At 46.0% G+C, this 20,932-nt stretch overlaps 1 protein-coding gene across 2 annotated transcripts in view; it reads right to left on the bottom strand.

Annotated features, from left to right (window-relative positions):
* Efcab6 (EF-hand calcium binding domain 6) overlaps positions 1 to 20,932 on the bottom strand; it is a 173,310-nt gene that overhangs the window by 146,727 nt on the left and 5,651 nt on the right. For both annotated transcript variants that reach the window (XM_041672351.1, XM_041672350.1), the window contains exons 2-3: positions 16,089 to 16,300; positions 2,189 to 2,277 (exon numbers count right to left, since the gene is read on the bottom strand). In XM_041672351.1, the coding sequence (XP_041528285.1) occupies positions 2,189 to 2,277; positions 16,089 to 16,300 (301 nt within the window). The remainder of the gene's footprint in view (positions 1 to 2,188; positions 2,278 to 16,088; positions 16,301 to 20,932) is intronic.

Here is a 20,932-nt window from a genome sequence, read left to right as displayed (position 1 = left end):
TCAGCTTCATAGTGAGTCATAAATCTTTCAAATTTGGTTTAAATACTTAACCTTTTATAGTTAAGAAAGTAACTTAGGATCCTTCTCATCTCAAATCATCAGACTAAGGTTTCATAATAAGACATACGCAAAAAGATCTCTTACTTTTGGTTTTTCCAGCTTCTTAGTTATTTTTATACAAAGAATATTCAAAGCAGGATATGGTACGCACAACAATACTATCCCACAAACGGAGTGGGATTGGGTCAAGAGTGTGGATACGGAATCTGTAAAGGAAGTGGTCATTCTTCTGAGCAACTATGAGAAGCAGCTTAGTCTGTGACTTATTCAACACCAAATAGAGCACTTGGGCCTCCCAGCCACAGACTATATAAGGGTATGTTTCTGATGCTGTGATGGGTTACCCAAGACTGGGCAATTTATAACGGAAAGAATTGCTTAGGTTCATGGTTAAGGAGCTGGTTAAAGAACTGGATGGTCCAAGGTAGGGGTCTCTAGTGAGAGCCTCACACTCCTTCAGCTGGTGGCAGAAAGTGGAAGAACAGGAGGGTGCATGTGGAAAAGAGATCCCGAGAGCCTCTGGCTTCACAGAAGCCACTCCTGAAGGTAAATGATCTAGTCCCAGGAGAGCAAGAGCCTACTATCATGGACACAGTACAACCTTTTCCACCACTTCTTACCCCAAAACCAAAGGTTTTCCATTGGGCCCCACTCCCAACAATGCCAATCAAGAAATTAAGGTTAATGTGTGAATTTCTGGGGACCCATTCAAACCACAGAGAGGGCCTGATATCTGTCACCACAGAGTTACTTCACTAGTAGTTTTTAAATTATGATTTAACGAAAAGAAAGTCATAAAATTTGTTCTCATGGGCTTGGAATACAGTTGCATGGAAAAAGCATTTCTAGCATGTGTGTGGTCTCTGGGCTCAATCTCTTACCACCATTTAAAAAAAAAAGAACCACTGAACCATTTTAAGTACATAGTTCAGTAGTGTTCAGCATGTTCAAGACGCTGTGCATAAGTCTTAAAGGCCACATCTCCCTATCACCTGTGCCTCACATTGCCCACAGTTCCCCATCACCCACGGCTCTCTATTGCCTCTTCCTCCTGCTGCAATGTTTGTGCCTAAGCTGCAGGGGGGAGGGGAAGGGGGACAAGGCGTCCACTGTGACTCTATAAAGGCAATACTGAAAGGCACTAACTGCACAGGATCAGACTTATTTCTACTTATGTGCAAAGAGTGTACCACCTTTATGTAGGTATGCACACATGGGTGCAGTGCCCATGGAGGCCAGAAGGGGGCACTGGATCCTAGGAACCAGATCTATAGTCAGTTGTAAACTCCCAGACATGGGTGTTGGGAACTGAACTCAGGTTCTCTGGAAGAGCTACAAGGGCTTTTCTACTGCTGAGTCATCTCTCTAGCCCCCAAATTAAATTATTGTAATTGTTTGCATAGTTCCACAGAAAGTGAGGCTTATTCACAGAGCCAGATAAGCAGTGAGTAATTTTCTCACTAAAACAGTATCTCCTAAGCCACAAACTGGAACCCAAAGCATACCTGCTGACAGGGCTACTGAAGGTTATGTGGCAGGCCCCACAGGCTACAATGAGCCAGTGAGCCCTACATTTATGCTAAAACTACAAAGCATAGCCGTGACCTTACAAAACCTTTAACATCCTGTTTTCCTCCATCCAACAAAACACTATCACTTCCCAATGTATGGTACAAAAATGTACAAAAACAACAAATATCAAATCTGGAATCTTAGCATCTTACTTCAAAATTAAAATCTGTTTTTTTTCAGATTTAAAATACATTGTACACAGGATATTTTTAAACCTAACTTTGACCTGCTATGTTTATGTTCTATTACAGCCTCGTTCTTTCTAAATAAAACTTTGACTGAGGATTAAACCCCTAAACGTTATGTGGACAGGCTCTGCCCATGCATTTTCCATGGAGACACAGGTATGAGCCGAGCATGTGCTGCACACTGCAGTCCCAGAACTTGGGAGGCTGAGGCAGGAGTATCACGAGTTTAAGGACAGGGGTATATGGCAAGTCCCAGTCTCAGAGAGGAAAGAAAGTGATAGAGGTGTGTGACTAGGACTGGCTCTAGTGGCCTGTGCTGTGACTCTGATACAGCATTTCAAATGTCAAATGTTTAAAAACCCACTTACCTCTTTATAATGTCTATATTTAGATCAATCCCACCGAACCTGGACAGGAATTCGAGGTATGGCACGTTGCCCGAGCTGGTGAGTGGGATCTACGGTCAGACAGGAAGCATGACAACAGGTTAGAGAACTAAGGCTCCAGCCACAGACACAGAGCAGGCTTCTGTGTCATGTAAAGTTGTAACATCGAAGCTGCTCAAGGAACAGACACATTAGTAAACATTTGTGAGTCCTTCCCAGGAGTCAGAGCTGATCACGTCCTCAGAAAGCGCGGTATGAGGCAGTCTGCGCTCAAGGAAAAGCCAACATGTGTGTATAACATTACCAAACACCTGACCTGAACTCACCGAACATCTACATATAAATCAAGCAGAAGCCGCACAAACATCTCCTATGTGTTATGTGTACTAGAAGTGGAAGGGAGAGCAGAGACATCTATCTAGTTTCAAGAGAGAGACTGTGGCTGTTAAGAGTTATTCTTCTAGTACATTTCTAGTATAATTATTTAGTTATTGGGGAAGCGGTGTCATGCCGTGTCATGCAGAGGTCAGAGGACTGCTGGAGGAAGTAGTTCTCCTCTTCTCCCATACGGGCTCCAGGGACTGACCTCAGGCTGTCAGGCTTATGGGCAAGCATCTGTATCCACTGAACCATCTCACTATAAAGGATACTATTGGGTCAAGTGAGCCAATATGAATAATAGATGAAATAAAATGGTTAAATCAATTGAGATGGGCACTGCATTGTGATTACGCCAGAGGTCAGTCGTTGTTTTTAGGAAATCTATACCCTGAAGTCAGAAAGAACCGTGAGACTGTCAGCTTCTTTGGTGTTTGGAGACTTTCTCCAGAAAACAAAACACACTTCAGGGTGTTGAAGATCCATGACCTCCCTTGCACAGGGAGCAGAAGAATTAGCCCCATGAAAACAGCTGCATTGCTGAAAGCAAACCACAGAGTCAATACAATTCCCATCAAAATTCCAATGATATTTTTCACAGGAGAAACAAACAAACAAAACAAACCCTACAATTCATACGGAAACACAAAGATCCCAAACTGCACTACAGAGCCTTGGTAACAAAACCAGGCTGGTGCTGACACAAACACAGATGTCGACCGATAGAGCAGACTGAAGGACCAAGAAGGAAAGCTACACACTCCAGCCACCTCTTTCCCAACGAAGGGCCAAGCATACACTAGAGAGAAGCTGGTCTCCAACTCTTGGCTGAAACACCGGACACTCAAAGGCTGAAGACCAAACTACATCTCAGACTCGCCCTGTGCCATTAAAAAAAAAAAAAAGTAAAGAAAAAAAGCATCAAGGACATTTATGTAAGACCTGAAACACTGATCCCATTGGAGAAAAATGCAGGAGAGATGCTTGAAGATCTAGGCACAGAAAAGGACTTTCTGAAAAGGACACCAACTGCTCAGGAACTCACTGCACAAAGTTCAAAGCTCTTCAGCAGAGGAAACCAACACCAGGTTGAAGCAACAGGCACGGGATGAGAAAAAACTATGCCAACTGGTCATTTGACAGGAAAGTAGGATCCAGAATTTATACTGAATAGCCAAAGAACAAATAATCAAGCAGGCGAATGAATTGAACAAACTGTTCTCAAGAGCATGCATGGCTAACGAACACTCGAAAAGATGTCTGACCTCCCTTGTTACCAGGGAAATGCAAATCCAGTCTACAACGTGGACCTCAGAGGATGTAGTGGGTAACAGTGCTTGTTCTGCAAACACGAGGACCTGTGTTTGAATTCTCGGCACCCATATAAAAAAAATAAAATAGCAATAATTTTTTTTAAAGAAAAGGCATGGATATACATGCCTGTAAACCCAGCACTGAGAGTAGACCCAAGAGCTGTCAAGCCAACAATTCTAAGCTGACATAGTGAGTTTCCTGAGCAGCGAGATCCTGCTGCCATGGAGGAAGACATGATGTCCCTGCTGCCATGGAGGAAGACATGATGTCATGCTCTGATCTCTGCATGTGCATGTCTGCACACTGACATGGACATACAACCACACAGAGAGACACATGCACACACAGCACTAGAATTAAAATCTTAAGTGACATGATTAATTTTTAAAGCGCCAATGTGTTTCTATCCCACTCCAGTCATTTGGAAAACAAACAACCAACCACAGCAACAAAGGCCTTTGAGGGGACGACCTGCATGCTGTGCAGGAATGGAAGTTAGTGCAGCCCTTACAGAAACCAATTCGCAGGGCCCTTCCGAAACTAAGAACAAGACTGCCATGAGACCCAGCTGTCCCCAGGTCCGCAACAAACCCTACATCTGCATGCCATAGAGATATTTAGACACCGTGTGTATCATAACACCATTCACAACAGCCAAGCGATGAACCGGCTATGCATCCATCTGCAGATGAAGGGAGGAAATGTGGGGAACGTAACAGCCCTGAAGAATGAGATCGTGTCAATTTCAGGGAAATGGATAGAGCTGGAGGTTTAAGGGAGTAAGTTAGACTCAGGCAGATATAATAAACGTGCTTTCTCTTACACAAGTCTAAGTTTAAAATAAGAGGCATTCTTTCTCAGCGTTTTGGCTAAATTAAGGGTAAAAATAAGACATAGGAAAGTAAAAAAAACAGACTGTTGGGGAAAAGGGAAGGGAATGAAAAAGTGATGGAGTTGAGTATGATTAAAGTATGCTACAGCACAGGGTGCAGTGCAGCATTTAACCCCAGCACTAGGGAGGCAGAGGCAGGTGCATCTCTGTGAGTTCCAGGACAGCAAGGGCTGTTATACAGAGAAACCCTGTCGAAAGAAAGAAAGAAAGAAAGAAAGAAAGAAAGAAACCTACAAACACATAGGGAATAGCAAGACCATTGTTTGTACCATAAGTCTTCACTAATAAAAACATATGTACTGGACTGAGGCGATGACTCAGAGGTTAAGAGCATTGACTGCTCTTTTAGAAAACCTAGGATCGGTTCCTAGTGCCCACAGGATGGTTTCCAATGGATATGGTGCCCTCTTCTGGCCTCTACAAGCACTGCACATACATGGTGCATAAACATTCATAGAGGCAAACACACACATAAAATAAAAATAAATAAATCTTTTAAAAATACGTACAATGTACATGTTGAGTGCATTGCTTGCATATGTGCCTACACACACACACACACACACACACACACACACACACACACAAGCTGAGATCCCAGGAGAAGAAAATAAAGGGACTCTTGTGCCACAGATAACTCAAAACGGAGGGATATAGGATTACTGTGCCACAAATGCTTTAGTATCATTCTTAAGGAAGATTTTCTGAAGATTCAGAATTATTTCCAATACAAAACTAATTTTTTAAATGAAGGTAATTATTAAAGGATAACAGATTTTGAATCTAAATAAACATAAGAATATGATCAATATAAATATTTTATAATAAGTCCCATACAGGTTCACATAATGTACTATCCCTCACACCTAATGATCCCCAAGTCTGCACAACTGAACTGATATTTACTTAGCCTGGAAGTATCAGCCTCAAAGCCTAATATCTCAATGTTCCCAAAGGATAAATTTCTCTTCCCCATTTAAAACATGTGTAACTAGGAAATAAGGCCAGAGGGATGCTGGCTTATGATACGTCTCTGGAGAAGCTTTTCCTGCAAAGGGCACCTGTGACTCCCACGTCTGGTGGTATGTACGCATTTCAGGAGATACGGTAGTAGCAGGTGCTCATAAGTGTTCCTAACATGACAAAAGATGGGCAAAAACAGGTCAAATGTGTGGCTCAAGACTGAATGTTCTCAGTGATGAGATAAAAGAAAATGGGGACCTGGAGGGACGGCCCAGTCAGTAAAGGACCTGAGTTTAATCTCCAGAAGCCACATTTAAAAATCTGAGAGTCCTTCAGCTGGACCTTGGGAGCTCAGTCCAGTGCTCCAATATGGGTGTCTGTCTCTCTCTCCATCCATCGCCAGACAAAGGTTCTATGGCGATATTCAAGATATTCATCAGTGTGGCTATGGGACAAGGGCAGAAGGAGAAAGAAGATGAGCAAGAAAATCAGGACCACGAGGGGTTGATCCACCCACTGAGACAGTGTGACTGATCTAATGGGAGCTCACCAAGGCCGGCTGATGGAGCATGTGATCAAACCGGACTCTCTGAATGTGGCTGACAATGGGGGCTGACTGAGAAGCCAATGATAATGGCACTGGGATTTGATACTACTGCATGTACTGGCTTTTGGGATCCTAGTCTGTATGGATGCATACCTTCCTAGGCCTGGATGGAGGGGGGAGGGCCTTGGACTTCCCACAGGGCAGGGTACCCTGCCCTCTTTTAGGACTGGGGGAAGGGGAAAGGGAGGGGGCACGGGAGGAAAATGGGAGGAGGGGAGGAGGTGGAAATTTTGAATGGTATTGTTTATAAAGCAATTAAAAAAAAATCTGAGAGTCCGACATGTGCTTATAATCCCAGTGCTGGGGAGGTAGAGACAGGAGGATCCTTGGGGTTCACTGTCAAGCAGCCTGGCCTGTGTGGTAAGTTCCAGGACAATGAGCAAGCCTGTCTCAAAAACAAGGTGGACAGTCCTGAGAAACATTTGACATTCTCTTCTGATCTCCATATGCACATGAACACACATATATATACATACATACACATGCACACATATATAAGTTGAAAAAGAATGAGAAGACATTTGCCAGATTGCAGCCAATAAACAGGCACACACGTAGGCAAACATGTGGACTTCAGGAAGCAAGTTCTGGTGCTGGATCGGGGCTACAGAGTTCACAATCTGTATCTACCACTGAGTGTTCCCATAACCTTGGTCTACAACTTAGAATATCACAGGGCCAAACCACAACTCTTAGCTCTCTGAAATCCATTTTCTCACAAGACATTTATTTTTTAAATGATCTAAGACTGGGCTGGGGAGATGGCTGACAGGGTAAAACGCTGTACAAACAAGAAGACCTGAGATCACATCCCACACACCTATGGAAATACTAGGCAAGGAAGCATGTACCTGTAACCCCACGCTGAGGGTGAAGAGAGACACATAAATAGTGGGACTTGGGGACCAACCAGTCTAGCCAATCAGTGAGCTCTAGGTTCAGTGAGAGATCCTGTCTCCAAAAATAAGATGGGGAGCAATGGAAAAACATTCCAAGTTGACCTCTGGCCTCCACATGCGCACATGCATCCACACACACAGGGAGAGAGAGGGGTCCATGTCAGTACTCGGAGACTCTTCATGGAAACAATGGTACAGAGCAGGCCACAGCAAAGTCTACGGTGCCCCAACACTAAAGCATCCTGATGTGGCTCTCCAGTGAACACTAGAGCTAAAGGATGTGTAGATGGCTTCCGGAAAGCTCTATTCTAATTGCTAGGGCAAATTACTATAAAACCTTTCTTGGTTTTGTACATTTCTGGTTGGGCTACCGACTGAGGAAGGAGGGTGTCACCCATGAACTAAACAGTTGCTCCACCCAGGCATCAGGCTTGAGTTCACACACAGTGACCGTGGCCCCCAAAACTGACCACAGATCCAGAGGCTCCAGGCCCTGAGGAAGCATGCCTGGTGTTGGAGAAAGAGCCAAGAACTGTTGTTTAAAAAGTCTCCAGTTCCCAGTACCTTCTTCTAAAAATGACGTTATATGTCATGGTTTCTGTATTTCTTCTCCTGCACAGCTGTTTAGCTTGGGGAGGTTGTCACCACGGTCAACTGACATCAGATCATAGCTGTAAGGACATAGTAGGGATTTTTGTTTGTCTGTTTGTTTCAAGACAGAGTTTCTTTGGGTAGTCCTGGAATTCACTCTGTGAGTTCCTGGAACTCACTTGTAGGAACTCGGATCAGTTCAAGTCTGTCCTTGAACTCACAGAAATCCACCTGCCTCTGCTTCTTGGATGCTGGAATTCAAGGCATACATCAACACCGCCTGGCTAGAGATTATATTTTAATTCTCCACTTGGTATAAAGTGTCTTCCCAGTGTTTACAAGGGTAAATAGTCTTCTTAAGTCAGAAATAGTCCCATGTAACAGCCACTCCACCCTCAGCAGTTCCCCAAGAGAGTGAGAGTCTCTGTCCATACAAACCCTGGAGAGTCAATGTTCATGGCATCAACATCCACAAATGTCAGAGAGCAGAAATGACCTAGAGATCCCCAAGGCTGGAAAGTTTGGCGCATCCACACATGGGCCCAGACGACAGCCATGGAAAGGACTCCAGTGCTGCCCTGACGCGGCCCAGGTGAGCACTGAACATGCTAAGTGAAAGTAGTCTAACACGGAAGCACACACACGGTGGGGTTCCATTTGTATGAAATACTCGGCACCTGGGAATCAGAGGCAGGCAGATATCTGTGAGCTCAAGGCCAGCTGCATCTCTACAGTGAGTTCCAGGCCAGCCAGAGTTACATAGCAAGACACGGAAGGAAGGGAGGGAGGGAGGGAGGGAAAGAAAATTAAAAAAAAATAAACATTTGGCATCTCCGGTGTCAGCAAGTGCATTAGTCACTCCTGGTAGACAAAAGAGGGTGGGGTGGGAGCAGCTCCTAACTAGCCTGAGCTCATTAGGTATGCAGGGCATATACATTCTATCTTCACGAAACTGCTATTAAAAATGTAGACAGTAGTGAGTCTCTCTCTGACTCGGGCACTCTGGCTCAGCCTGTGACGCCCTCTGCTGTCATGTTACTGCAGGAAGATCCTGAGCAAATGTCAGGCGGCCTTCAAATACAAGAGGAGGTACTGGGGAGAGGAGTCATGTAACAGGAAGGCTAGTCAAGAAAACATGCTAAGGATGGCAGAGTCCAGACATCACACTCACTGAGCAGGCAGCTACAGTCCTGAGAAAAGAGAGGTAGCCACCCCTGGAACACTGGGGAAAATGGGAGACAATTGTCTTGAACCATGGGCTTTGTGTGATCACCCAGAAATGGGCGGAATGTGAATGCAGAGAGCCATGTGTGTGAACCAATGAACTCCTAGAGCTCTGCCCAGCATGAAGGCTCCAGGGATGGCCTCCCGACAATAGGAGCCGCCCTCTGCCTAAACCCTTCATCCAACCAGGGTGAGCCAAGCTCTGGAGAGCAGGTGATTCCAGGGCTCAAGCAAGGTGGCTCCAGAAAAGGTTGGTCTTTCTTAGAAGGCAAACAAGTCCTCAAGGAGTAATAGAGTTGTGTCCAAGGCTGGGGAAGCACACTAGAGGGGCTGATGCTCGGCTGCACGGGGATGAGTTAAACACCAAAGTGAATTAATAATGAATTCCTAACCTACTTACTAGGAGACCTCCAGTCTCTGCAAATATGGAAACAGTGGGTGAACAGATTGAAAGTCAGATGAGAAACGGAATATTTACTAATCTGAAAGTTTCCCTCATGGAATATTAACTACAAAGTGCACACCCCAGAAGGTCTGACAGATCTCCCTTTGTGAAGTGGCCAAGGCAAGTGTCGGCAGCTCCGGGACACACAGGAATGAAGTGTGACCCGAGAAGAGCTCAAGGTCACTGCTGGGATACACACACAGAGATGTGTCCCACCAGAGATGCTGCCAACACCTGTTCCCGAGGAAACCCCAGGCAAACCCACATGGAATCCTCTGTGGCCGCAGAATGTAAAGCCAGGGAAAGATGGGGGAACTGTCCCAGACTGACAGGATGAACTGTTACCCAAATCAAGGGCAGAGTCTGACTGTAACCTAGGCCTGCAAGGTGGGTGTGGGGCCAAGGCATGGGACTCTGGAGTTGAGCTGGGCATCATGAGGCAAGGGAGTCTCCACTTGAACAGCTGGGCTGTGGCTGATAGGAGGCAACACCTTGGTTTGAAGGAAATCTACACTACAGCACCTGCAGGTAACAAAGAGCTTTTCCTCAAATGGCTTGGGAAAAAAGTGTTCTCTGAGTTCTACACCCAACTTGTCTATGACTGCTTTGAAAACACAAGGCTGTGACGGTGATAGACTGATAATTCTGAGGGGAAAAATCAAGAGAGAGCAGGTTTTGGAGGGAGTTGAAACCTTAAAGGGGCAGGTAGCAGGAGAGCTTCTCCCAGTTCTCAGTGGTATTTAGCTTCAGGCTCCCCAGGCTTTGCACAATGGTCTTTAAGCTGCATGCATGAGCGTGTGTGTGTGTGTGTGTGTGTGTGTGTGTGTGTGTGTGTGTAAGTTTATATTGTACACATACGTGTATGTATAAGCTTGTGTGTGTGCATATGTATGATGTATGTGTGTGTAGTATAGGTGTTTCTTTTGTCAACAAACACTCCAATGTCCTTCCTCTCTCCACTTGACCAATTGTGAGTTTCTGCCTCATCCACTGCACAGAGAAGCTTCTCTGGAGAGCTCTGGAACTGCACTAATTTGTGGGTAGATGATGCTGTCCATGCAGCAGAACAAGGCTGGGGTTTCATTGGATTTTAGGCACGGTGTGGGACCAGGATCTGTCTCTGATGCATGAGCTGACTTTTTGGAGTCCATTCCCTATGGTGGATGCCTTGTTCAGTCTTGATGCTGGGGAGAGAGGCTTGGTACTGCCTCAACTTGATGTGTCAGACTTTGTTGACTTCCCTATGGGAGGCCTTACTCTTTCTGAAGAGTGGATAGGGGGCTGGGGAGAGTGAGTGATGGGGAGCTGTGGTTGGTATGTAAATTTAATAAAAAAAATTAAAAAGACCACCGTGGAAACAGTGACAGATAGAAAGTTCGTAAGAGCCAGAGGTTGGGAGGACCAGAGCAGAACAATGCCTTCGGAGCAGGCCAGGACCACTGCACTTGAGAGCTCACAGCGGCTGTGATGGACTGTACAATGTCTGTGCAATATCAAGCCAGTCAACATCGTAGCACAGAGGAGGATGGGCCTCATGAGCCCACCCCCAGCTGAGGAGCTAGGAGCAGTTTGTGGCAGCTGGGACAGGGAGAGACAGTTTTTCTTAACCTCTAAGTTATCTCTCCAGCCAACAGTTTTTTTTAAGGATATTGCTTTTAGTAGTAGGTCAACCATGCTTCAGTGAATGGCCAGGAGTATGTGGACAGCATAAAACAGACTTAGTGGGCTATTCAAAGAAGACAAGAGGGCTGGAGAGACGGCTCAGAGGTTAAGAGCACTGACTGCTCTTCCAGAGGTCCTGAGTTCAATTCCCAGCAACCACATGGTGGCTCACAGCCATCTATAATGAGATCTGGTGCCCTCTTCTGGCATGCAAGCGTACATGGAAGTAATGTTGTATACATAATAAATAAATAAATAAATCTTTAAAAAAAAAAAAAAAAGAAGACAAGAGGACATAAAGTTGGGAGGGGGTTGGTGGGTCTGGGAGGAGTTAGGGGAGAAGTTGGGATAGATATTCTCAAAATACGTTATACATATTATATATAAACTCTCAAATAATTAATAGTATATTTTAAAAGAGAAAGAGGACTCTGTCTCTGGCCTAGGGGGACTAATATGCAGAAGCAAGAACAACCACAGAACCATGAGAAGGGGGTGGGAGAGACACCCACCTTCTGGTGCTCTGCCCGAGTGTCTAGCCGACTTCAGGGAACCACATGTGTACAAGAGTCAAAGCAGCCTAGCTAAACACAAAAGATCTAAACTAAGAGGTGAGTTCTGACCTCTGCAGGCAAGATGGAGTTTATAGTTAGCTGTCTATGAAAATGAAGTGTCTTCAGAGGGACAGCCAGAGGCCAGAGGCTCCACAGCATTCACACCCATGACTGGAGTCATGTGTGTTGTGGGCTATCCGTTTCACCAGGCAAAGATGTGTTACATTCATTTATGTGTGGAATATTACTTTAACTGTGTAAAGATGTGTTACATTTGGTTATGTGGCATTTGTTTAATGATGTTAGGAGGTGTGTCTAATTATGTAAAGATAAGTTGCATTTGTTTCACCATGCCTGCCTAAGGCACCCTTGGTCTCATAAATGGCTGAATGGCCAATAGCTGGGCAGAGAAGAGATAGTCTCTCTGACAGGCAAAGAGAATAAAGTAGGAGGAAGAAGGAAAGAAGAAAACCCCGGGGCAAGAAGCCAGGCAGCCACCAGACAGCCAGGCAGAAGAAGCAGTGAAAGTAAGATATACAGAAGAAAGAAAGGTAAAAAGACCCAAGGCAAAAGGTAGACAAAGAGAAACAGGTTAATTTAAGTTAAAAGAGCTAGCCAGAAACGAATCTAAGCTAGGCTGAGCATTTAGAACTAATAATAAGTCTCCGTGTCATGACGTGGGAGCTGGCTGGTGGCCCAAAGGAAAAAGCCTCTCCACATATGTAGCTGCTAAGCTCTAGAGATGTGGCCAATACAGGTGATTAACTGTTTTTCACTTTATTCAGTGTTAATTAACCTAAATTTCAAAAATTATACTGATTCCATTATTGAAAAATGTCTAAGTGAAAGACCCCAGCTTAGCTGCTGTAATGCCATTTTGCAAAGCTTTCACACAAACAAATGTAAGTTCAAGGTAAAGTCAGTACTCCTAGGCGGCCAAAACAGGATATCTGTGGTCAGATACCAGGCCTAGGAGGGGAACGAACAGTTCTGGGAAAAACTACATGTACCCTAGATAGGGCCAAGTCTGCTATTATTATCAGACCTTCATGTCTCCGGGAAACTTGTCCCCTAAATGAACCCATCGCCTCATTCAAACTGACCAATGAGATCCCTGTAACCATGCATTGCTTCTGTATGCCTGCTTTTGCCACCCTTTTCCTATAAAAAGACCTTCTCCCAGTCTGCAGGCGTGCAAGTCCTCCGAAAGGACTTTGCCGCCCACAGGTACCTGTGCCCACCCGAAAAACCTCTTGCTAATTGCAGCCAGTGATCTCGACTGTTCCTTGGGTTAGGGGTCTCCTCATGAGGGAAGGACCACTCTGAGGGTCTTTCATAAGTGTGTTTTTAAAAAGCTGGGGATGTGAATCTTATGTTTCAAGCAGACGTTTAACGGGCTCACAGTCAGATCAAGTATTTCCAATGAAGACGCGGAAGCTGTCTGTGTGTGTGTGCTCACCGTGTATAAAGACTTCAGACATGAAAAGGTAAAGTACTGAGAATTTCAACAGTGACAGCATTAAATGCAATAGTATTTGAACATTCATGATTGAATAAAACTATCATTAAAATTAATTCCTGGGCCAGCAGATGTCTTGGGAGGTAGGGGGGCTTGCTTTCAGGCTTGCTTTCAAGACTGACAACCTGAGTTCAATTTCTGGGATTCATTTGGTAGGAGAGAACTGATTTTCACAGCTGTTCTCTGACTTCTGCATGTATGCCATGTCGTGTACACACACACACACAAACACAAACACAAACAAATAAGAAACAGTTCATTTACTCTATTATTCACCTTCTGAGGCGACTGCTGGAAATTTATCTATATGGCGCACACATTATTTCACTGGACCAATCTGGTATGTGTCATTACCCAAACAAACTCAAATATGAACAGCCATGAAAGCAGACCTTCTCAAAAGATAAGACCGTTGTGAGAGCCAACTCAGGGATAAGCAGCGTATTGCGTGTACCAGGCAAGAACCTGAGAACAGCAGTCTCAGCGGTGTTTAAGGAAGAAAGAGACAAACAGAAGGGGGAAATCAAAACAAGCAAACAGGGGAACCAAATGAAATTCCAGATGTTAATAAAAAAAAGTCTAAAGTTGCAGGCTTAGGGGATGATGGACCAATAATAACACAGAAAGAACACGAAAAACCCAGTAGGTTTAGGATAGATAGATACTTGGTATCTAATGTTAAAAGTACATAGAATATGATGTTTCTAAAACAGAGAAACGTGGGACCCCACAGGGCAATACCAAACGCCCAAAAGGGAGAGGATGGGATTAAAACTATATTTGACTAAACATGGTTGAGAACTTCAGAAAAACAAAGCTGAACAGAGGGGAATGCCTAAAGAACAATGTGATTTGCACAGAAAAAAAAATCCAGAATACAGGTGTTGTCTTGAGGCCAGGGCTTCACTAGGTTGTCCAAGTTGGCTTCCAAATTGTTATGTAGCCAAGACAGGCCTGGAGTTTGAAGTTCTCCGGCCTTACCTTCCCTAGTTCTGGGGTCACCATGTATTCCACTACACGGAAGAAATGTGATGAACTCCTGGAGTTAACACGAGAACTGGGTGACATCTGCCCTTCACTGAACAGCTGTGTTCATAACACTTTATCCCAGGTCAGTTACATGCAAATTAACCTGAGGTGGTGCACATGTCAAATTCTAACATAAAATAGACCTCTAAAAGCACTACCATAGCATGAAGCCAGACCATGATTAAGAATGAAGGGGTAAAGCATGATTACACGTGTGTGTGCACAAGTTTGATTCTCATGTTGGAAAGAATGCTACTGATGCCCCCAGTTGAATTCTCCATCCTTGTAGTTGCTAGGATGCTCACAGACTTACTAATGTTGAATCCCTACCAGATTTATATCCTTTTCCCTATGGGCTGTACCAGAAATCCTTACTCTTTCCACTACTCTGGCTGGGATAGACCAGTGATTGGCCCAAGGACCCTTACCATTCACATCCCTCCCCAGGCCCTGGCATTATACCAGTTACATAGCCTCTCCACCTCCCTACAGCCTGTGAGAACAGGCTGTCCCCTCTGCCTGTACATTATGACCTTCCTTTATCATTTCACTAATATCTACTCCAAACTCAAAAGAAGAAACGTTAAATGTCCCTCCCAGACAGTCTTCCTGGAGTTCCAACGTCAGAAAAGAGAGTCTGTATGCTTTAATGATCCTTGCCACAGCCCTTGGTAAACTCCATGTCTCCTGAGCCGGGAACTCCTCAAGGGTAGGAAGGAGTCAGGCCTCAGTATGTGCCCTGACCCCACCCGATGTTCAGCATATCGTAGATGCTCCTTAACTTGCCCTTGTTTCTTAAATTCTTTAAGTTACACTATTTATTGTGTGTGGACATTTGTGCACTCATTGTGTGTATGTGTGCATATACGTGTGGAAAGAAGTGCACACACAGAGGTCTGAAGGCAACAGTGGCTTCCCTCCTCTATCACTGCTGGTTGTAGATCTGCCTGTCCCTACCCCCTCCTCATCCCCAGCACTGGTGACAGATGCATACTACTGTGCCAGTTTAAATGTGGGTCTGGAGCCCCAAACTGGGACCCTCAAGTTTGCGCAGCAGCCACCACATCCAGATGTTCACAACATCCCCACCCAGGAGTTGAGCCCAGGATGACTAACCCAGAGACTACCTGGGAAGCATCATAAATTTTGATGTGAGAACAAGTGCTGAGATATTATGTTCTAAAATACAAATTGAGAGACTAGAGCAATAGCTCAGAACTCAATAACATTCTCTTGTAGAGAACCCCAATTTTGCTTCCAGTACCCACATCTGGTGGCTTATAAGTCACAAGGAATCTGGTGCCCTCTTCAGACCTCTACATGTACTGCATCCATATGCACATACCCCCACACATACAAACATGCCAAAAAAAAATTAAGCTGGTCATAAAGGTGCACACCTTTAATCCCAGTACTTGGGAGGCAGAGGCAGAGGCAAGTAGATCTCTAATAAGTTCAAGGCTGCCATGATCCACATAGTGAGTTCCAGGAGCTACAAAGTGAGACCTTATCTCAAAAAAATAAGTTAGCAAACAAACAAATCTTTACATATACATAAACTGACCTGATACTTCTATATAGAAGTTTTTAAGGAAGAAAATGACAAGCACACTTTTGTGTGCAAAATATGAACAAGTGAACGCTGATCATATCATCCGAATTGGCAGGAACTCAAGTGACTGATGAACAGTGATCACAGCCCCAGTTGCTCATATAGGCCAATGCAAGGACAGAACAGTCATGTTTTCCTCTGCCAGCCCCCTGGCTTCTTCAGAACAGCCCATACTGAGTGTCGCTCATCCTACCTGCGCCAACAAGTCCTGGAACTGCTCTCTTGTGAGAGGCATGAGAAAGGTCGTGATGGCGCGCTTCAGATCCCCCTTCGTCACCGTCTGGCTGTGTGTCGAGTCGAGAACCTGGAAGACCTTTTTCATTTCATCCCTTTTGTTGGAGAGCTTTTGAGACAGAATCCGTTCAACGTCTAAGAAGGAATGAACTGGGTTGGCAACAGCTGTGGCTGTGGGTGAGACAGAAACATCTAGTGAGCGTGCTTAGACCAGGATGCAACAGACTGCAGAGCTCAGCTTCCTCTCTCATTTTCATGTCTCTGCTCAGCTAATGCCTCAGCAAGGACAGCCGAATTTTCACCTCTGGAAGTTGGTTAGCCCAGGATCACACCCACAAGGGAAAGAAGCAAAGGTGCTCTTGCCCACAAGGACATGGGATATGAGAAGAATTCTTGAGGAGTGGAAGAAATTATCTTATAGATCAATCTTTACTTTTACAATTATTGCGTTCATGTGTGTGTGCATGTGTGCGTGTATTCTTATGTATGTGGCTGAAGGAATGCCATAGCATGCATGCAGAGATCAGAGGACAGCATGGGGGAGTGGGTTCTCTCTTTCCACCATGTGGGTCCCATTTACCAAACGCAAGTCACCAAGCTTGACAGCAAAGTGCCTTTACCTGCTGAACCACCTCAACAGTCCTCAGTGAAGCTTTATTGTGTGTGTGAATACACACATGTTCATGTGAGTGCTCATGAAAGGACATGCAGATGTGGAGGCCAGAAGCCAACACGGGGTGTCTTCATTATCTGCTCCACCTTATTTTTTGAGACGTGGCCTCTCATTAAACCTAGAGCTACCAGGTAGTGGTGGTGCACGTCTTTAATCCCAGCATTTGGGAGGCAGAGGCAGGTAGATCTCTGTGAGTTCGAGGCCAGCCTGGTCTACAGAGCTAGTTCCAGGTCAGCCAGGATGGTTATACAGAGAAACCCTGTAGAAGGGAGGGAGGGAGGGAAGAAGGGAGGGAGGGAGGGAAATCATAATAAAGTATTTATTTTAAAAGCACAAAAAAAACGAGTGCTAAGGGGTCAGCAAACCCAGGGAAACTCCTCCTGTCTCTCCCTCCCTAACAAGGCCTGCACCATCACTGTTGGTGGGTTGGTTTCAGTGATCTGAACTCAAATTCTCAGGTTTGCTTGGCAAGCACCTTATTCATGCGCCATCTGCTCAGCTCCAAAGTCAACCTTTACAACATCCTATCTGCCTTATATGACCGCGACAGTTTGGGGGGGAAATCTTTGATTGATGGGGATACTTTTCCTTTTCAAGACTGGGGAGGTCTGGGTGTGGAACAGCCTGGGTGTGGAAAGGTGGCATGAAAATGTTCCCCGTGCTCTGGATAAGTGTCAGGGCCTTCAACTTCCTGGGGGCAGGAGGATGCTGCAGGCCTCAGAGGTCACCCGTGAAAAGTAATGGACTACTAGGCCTCCCTGACTTCTACTGTAGACAGAAACAACTGCAGAGAGAAATGTAATAATTCAATGAACCCGGGGGCACCCATCAGAGCCAGTGTGTAAGCACTGGGTGCTCTGTTTGATATTCCGTAGCTGGCTGAGCAAAGAGGAAGCTGAGGACAGAGGCCTGGCGAGTCCCTTGCATTTATTACAGCAGATTTCAGTGTGTTCAAGCTTCATCAAGGCCTTGTCTTTTATTTTCACGAGGGTAGTCAGGGAGCTCAGACTCTAGATACCTCTCTTAGAATAGGCTTTTTTGTTTGTTTGTTTGTTTGTTTGTTTTTTCAAGACAGAGTCCTGGAACTAGCTCTTGTAGACCAGGCTGGCCTTGAACTCACAGAGATCTGCCTGCCTCTGCCTCACAAATGCTAGGATTAAAGGCCTACACCATCCACCCTGCAGAATAGGCATTTCTTATCAGCCAAGAGTGAAGGCTTTCACCTCAGGTGGCCTCGGCCAGATCAGGGATTCAGAGGGCACCTCAGCGACAGCTGGAATCATTCTCCGGGCTCTCTTGGGTCACAGTGTAAGCTGCCTGAGCCACCTTTTGTCAATGGTGGGATGGGGGACGACATGGGCTCCCAGCCATGCTGTGACGGATGTCTGGTTAGGCCATGGGCAAGTCCTCTCTGTCACATCCCTGGGCTGTGCAAGTCCCCAAGAGGAGCCTGGGCTGCCTCTCACTCCCAATGCCTACAACTTCTCCAGGAAGGTAGGTAGAGACCAGAATGGGCAGTAAGGAACAAAGACAAGCTCCACTGAAGACCTAAAAATAAGGGGGCTGCTTTGGAGTGACAGGGTAGCTTTCTAATAGAAAGTGGGGGCACTGTTTAGAGAGGCTATGGAACCTTTAAGAAGTAGGACCTATTTGCTATCTGCTATAAACAGGTCACGGCGGGGGGGGGGGGGCTTTGAAGGTTATATCCAGCCATGGTGTTCTCTCTCTCTCTCTCTCTCTCTGTGTGTGTGTGTGTGTGTGTGTGTGTGTCTGTCTGTCTGTCTGTCAGTCTGTCAGTCTTTCTCTCTCTCTTTCCTGGTCCACTATTATGTGAACAACATCCACCAAACACTGGTGAACTGAGTTGTTCCACCACAACGGACTGAAACCCCCTGCCACAGTGAGCCTGAAAGCCTTCTTCTCCTTTGTTTCTACCAGGTCCTGTGGTCACAGTGCTGTAACTGGTCGTCCCTGAGGAGGAGAAGGAGTAGGGATGAAGGAGGAGTGGGTGCTATGGGAACAAAGAGGAGTCCAGTGGAAGAGGCAGCATGGCCAAGAACCATGAATGGTCCAGACCTTGGGCCTCATGCTCTGGTTATGGGATGCCACCATGACATTTCCATCAACAGAGAGAACCCAAAGTCCCTCTCTTACCCTCACATCCCTCTCTTACCACACGGAGGAGGCTGGAGTGTGGAGATAGGTCAGGCCATCCCAGCGGCTCAGGGGCATGCTTATGGAGCTCCCCACAACATAAAGATCACAGAGTGGGGTGGGCAAAGTGGGAATTTTTTTAAAAAGCAGAGATGATAGAATGTTTGATTTGATGTGTCATAGGAAGTGGGAAGACAGTGAAGCCCATTCAGCCTGACAGGGTGGCCATGGTCTCCATAGAGAAAGAGTCAGAAGTTTCCAAGATGGCCAGAGGGAGCCCTCCCCATGCAGTCTTTGATCACACTGCCACTCTTCTTGGCTTCTTTTCCTACGGCTCTGATAAAACACCCTGAGAAAGCAACTTAAGGGAGAGAGGGCTTATTTGTCCCGCCATTCCAGGTCACGGTTGTTGCCCAGGGAAGTCAAGACAGCAGAGGCTCACATCCATGGTCACACCCATCCACAGTCAAGAGCAGGCAGCAACGGATTGATGCCCATGCTGTATTCAGCTCCCTCCCCTTTACAGGCAGCCCAGGGCCTCACCCTTGAAATGATGCTGTCCACATTCAGTGTGGGTCTTCCAGTGGTCCAATTAAGAAAATCCCTCACGGCATGTCCACAGGCCAACCAATCCAGACAGCACCTCTGAAGCCACGCCCCCAACCCAGGAGATTTCTGACTGTGTCAGGTTAACAAACTAACCACCACAGTCACATTGTGGCTCCTCCCATCAAGAATGGGAAGGAGTTTTCTCCAGCCCCTGCTTGTGTACTGCATCGGCCACACCTGTGTCTGAGACCAGTGGCACCGTGGGTGAGGTGTAACTATCTTTAAAGATACTGTGTTGGGGGCTTCATCCCCTGCAAACTACACCTGGGGCAGTGAAAGACAGGCTACAGAGAGAATTCCTGAGTCCAGTGTGGAGTGTCTGTCTAATGTGTGTATGCACTCTTGAAGACCAAATCTATAATAAGGAGATCAGAGAGCTTGGGGTAGGGCAAGGCATGTGGGAGCCAGAAGCCTGTATCATAGGAAGCATAGGGGGATGGGGAGGTAAGGAGGGTTATGTGGGAAACCCCAATTTTGTGGAAATGGGATTTACCATTCCAGAGCAACTGACCAGACACCTATCACTGGCAGTCCTTGTTCCCAGTGCCAAGAACACTGAAGTAGGCGACAGGATCTGCCTACCATCTGGAGGGGACAAGACAGACAAGGGGCAGGCAGCTAGTATGTCACAGGGTGATGACAGATGGTAGTGAGTGTAGCAAGGATGGCAAGAGATCAGCAGAGTGTAGGAAGGTGGCACCGTGGCCTAGTCTAGCCGGGCAGTCCAGGATCCCTCCCCAGGAAGCTTGGGAACCAAGATCAGAATGTCAGAAACAAGGCAGCCAGCTAGCTAGCAGAGGTGACTACATTCCAAAAATGGACCACAGCAGCTCTGTAAGAGCTCTATGTAGGAGCAACCTGAGTCTAAGGGAACAGAGACCAGGGTGGCTGGGAAGGGGAGGATACCTGCATGTCAGCTTTAAGCACCTGGACAAAGGATCAGGGTTTTGTTTTACTTGGGTTTAGTTTTGAGACAGGGTTTCTCTGTGTAACTACCCTAATTGTCATGTAGACCAGGCTGGCCTCGAACTCAGAGATCTACCTGCCTCTGCCTCCCAAGTGCTGGGATTAAAGGAGTGAGCCACCACCATCTGACCCGATGTTTTCTTAAAATGCAAGAAGAAGGCCCAGAGATGATGAGGGAAGCAACAGCAATATCTCATACTGGCCACTGCAGAGAATGGACTCCAGGGACAAGAAACAAGAGAAGAGGATCAGAGACGCCATGCATCAAGCCCATTGGGAACTGGGTGTGGCTTGACCCTGGTACCACCTTGGATGTGGACCATGGACTGGCAAATGAAGACATGGTCTGCTGACTCGTGCAGACTGCGTGGCCTGGGGACAGGCAGAGTCTGAAGAAGCAG

This window comes from Microtus oregoni, unplaced genomic scaffold (genome assembly GCF_018167655.1).
Source record: "Microtus oregoni isolate MIOR12 unplaced genomic scaffold, Mior012 000022F_ref0000154, whole genome shotgun sequence".
In the NCBI taxonomy this organism is placed as follows: Eukaryota; Metazoa; Chordata; class Mammalia; order Rodentia; family Cricetidae; genus Microtus; species Microtus oregoni.
Note: the sequence above shows the minus strand (reverse complement) of the source record. Positions and strands in the feature narration are given on the sequence as shown.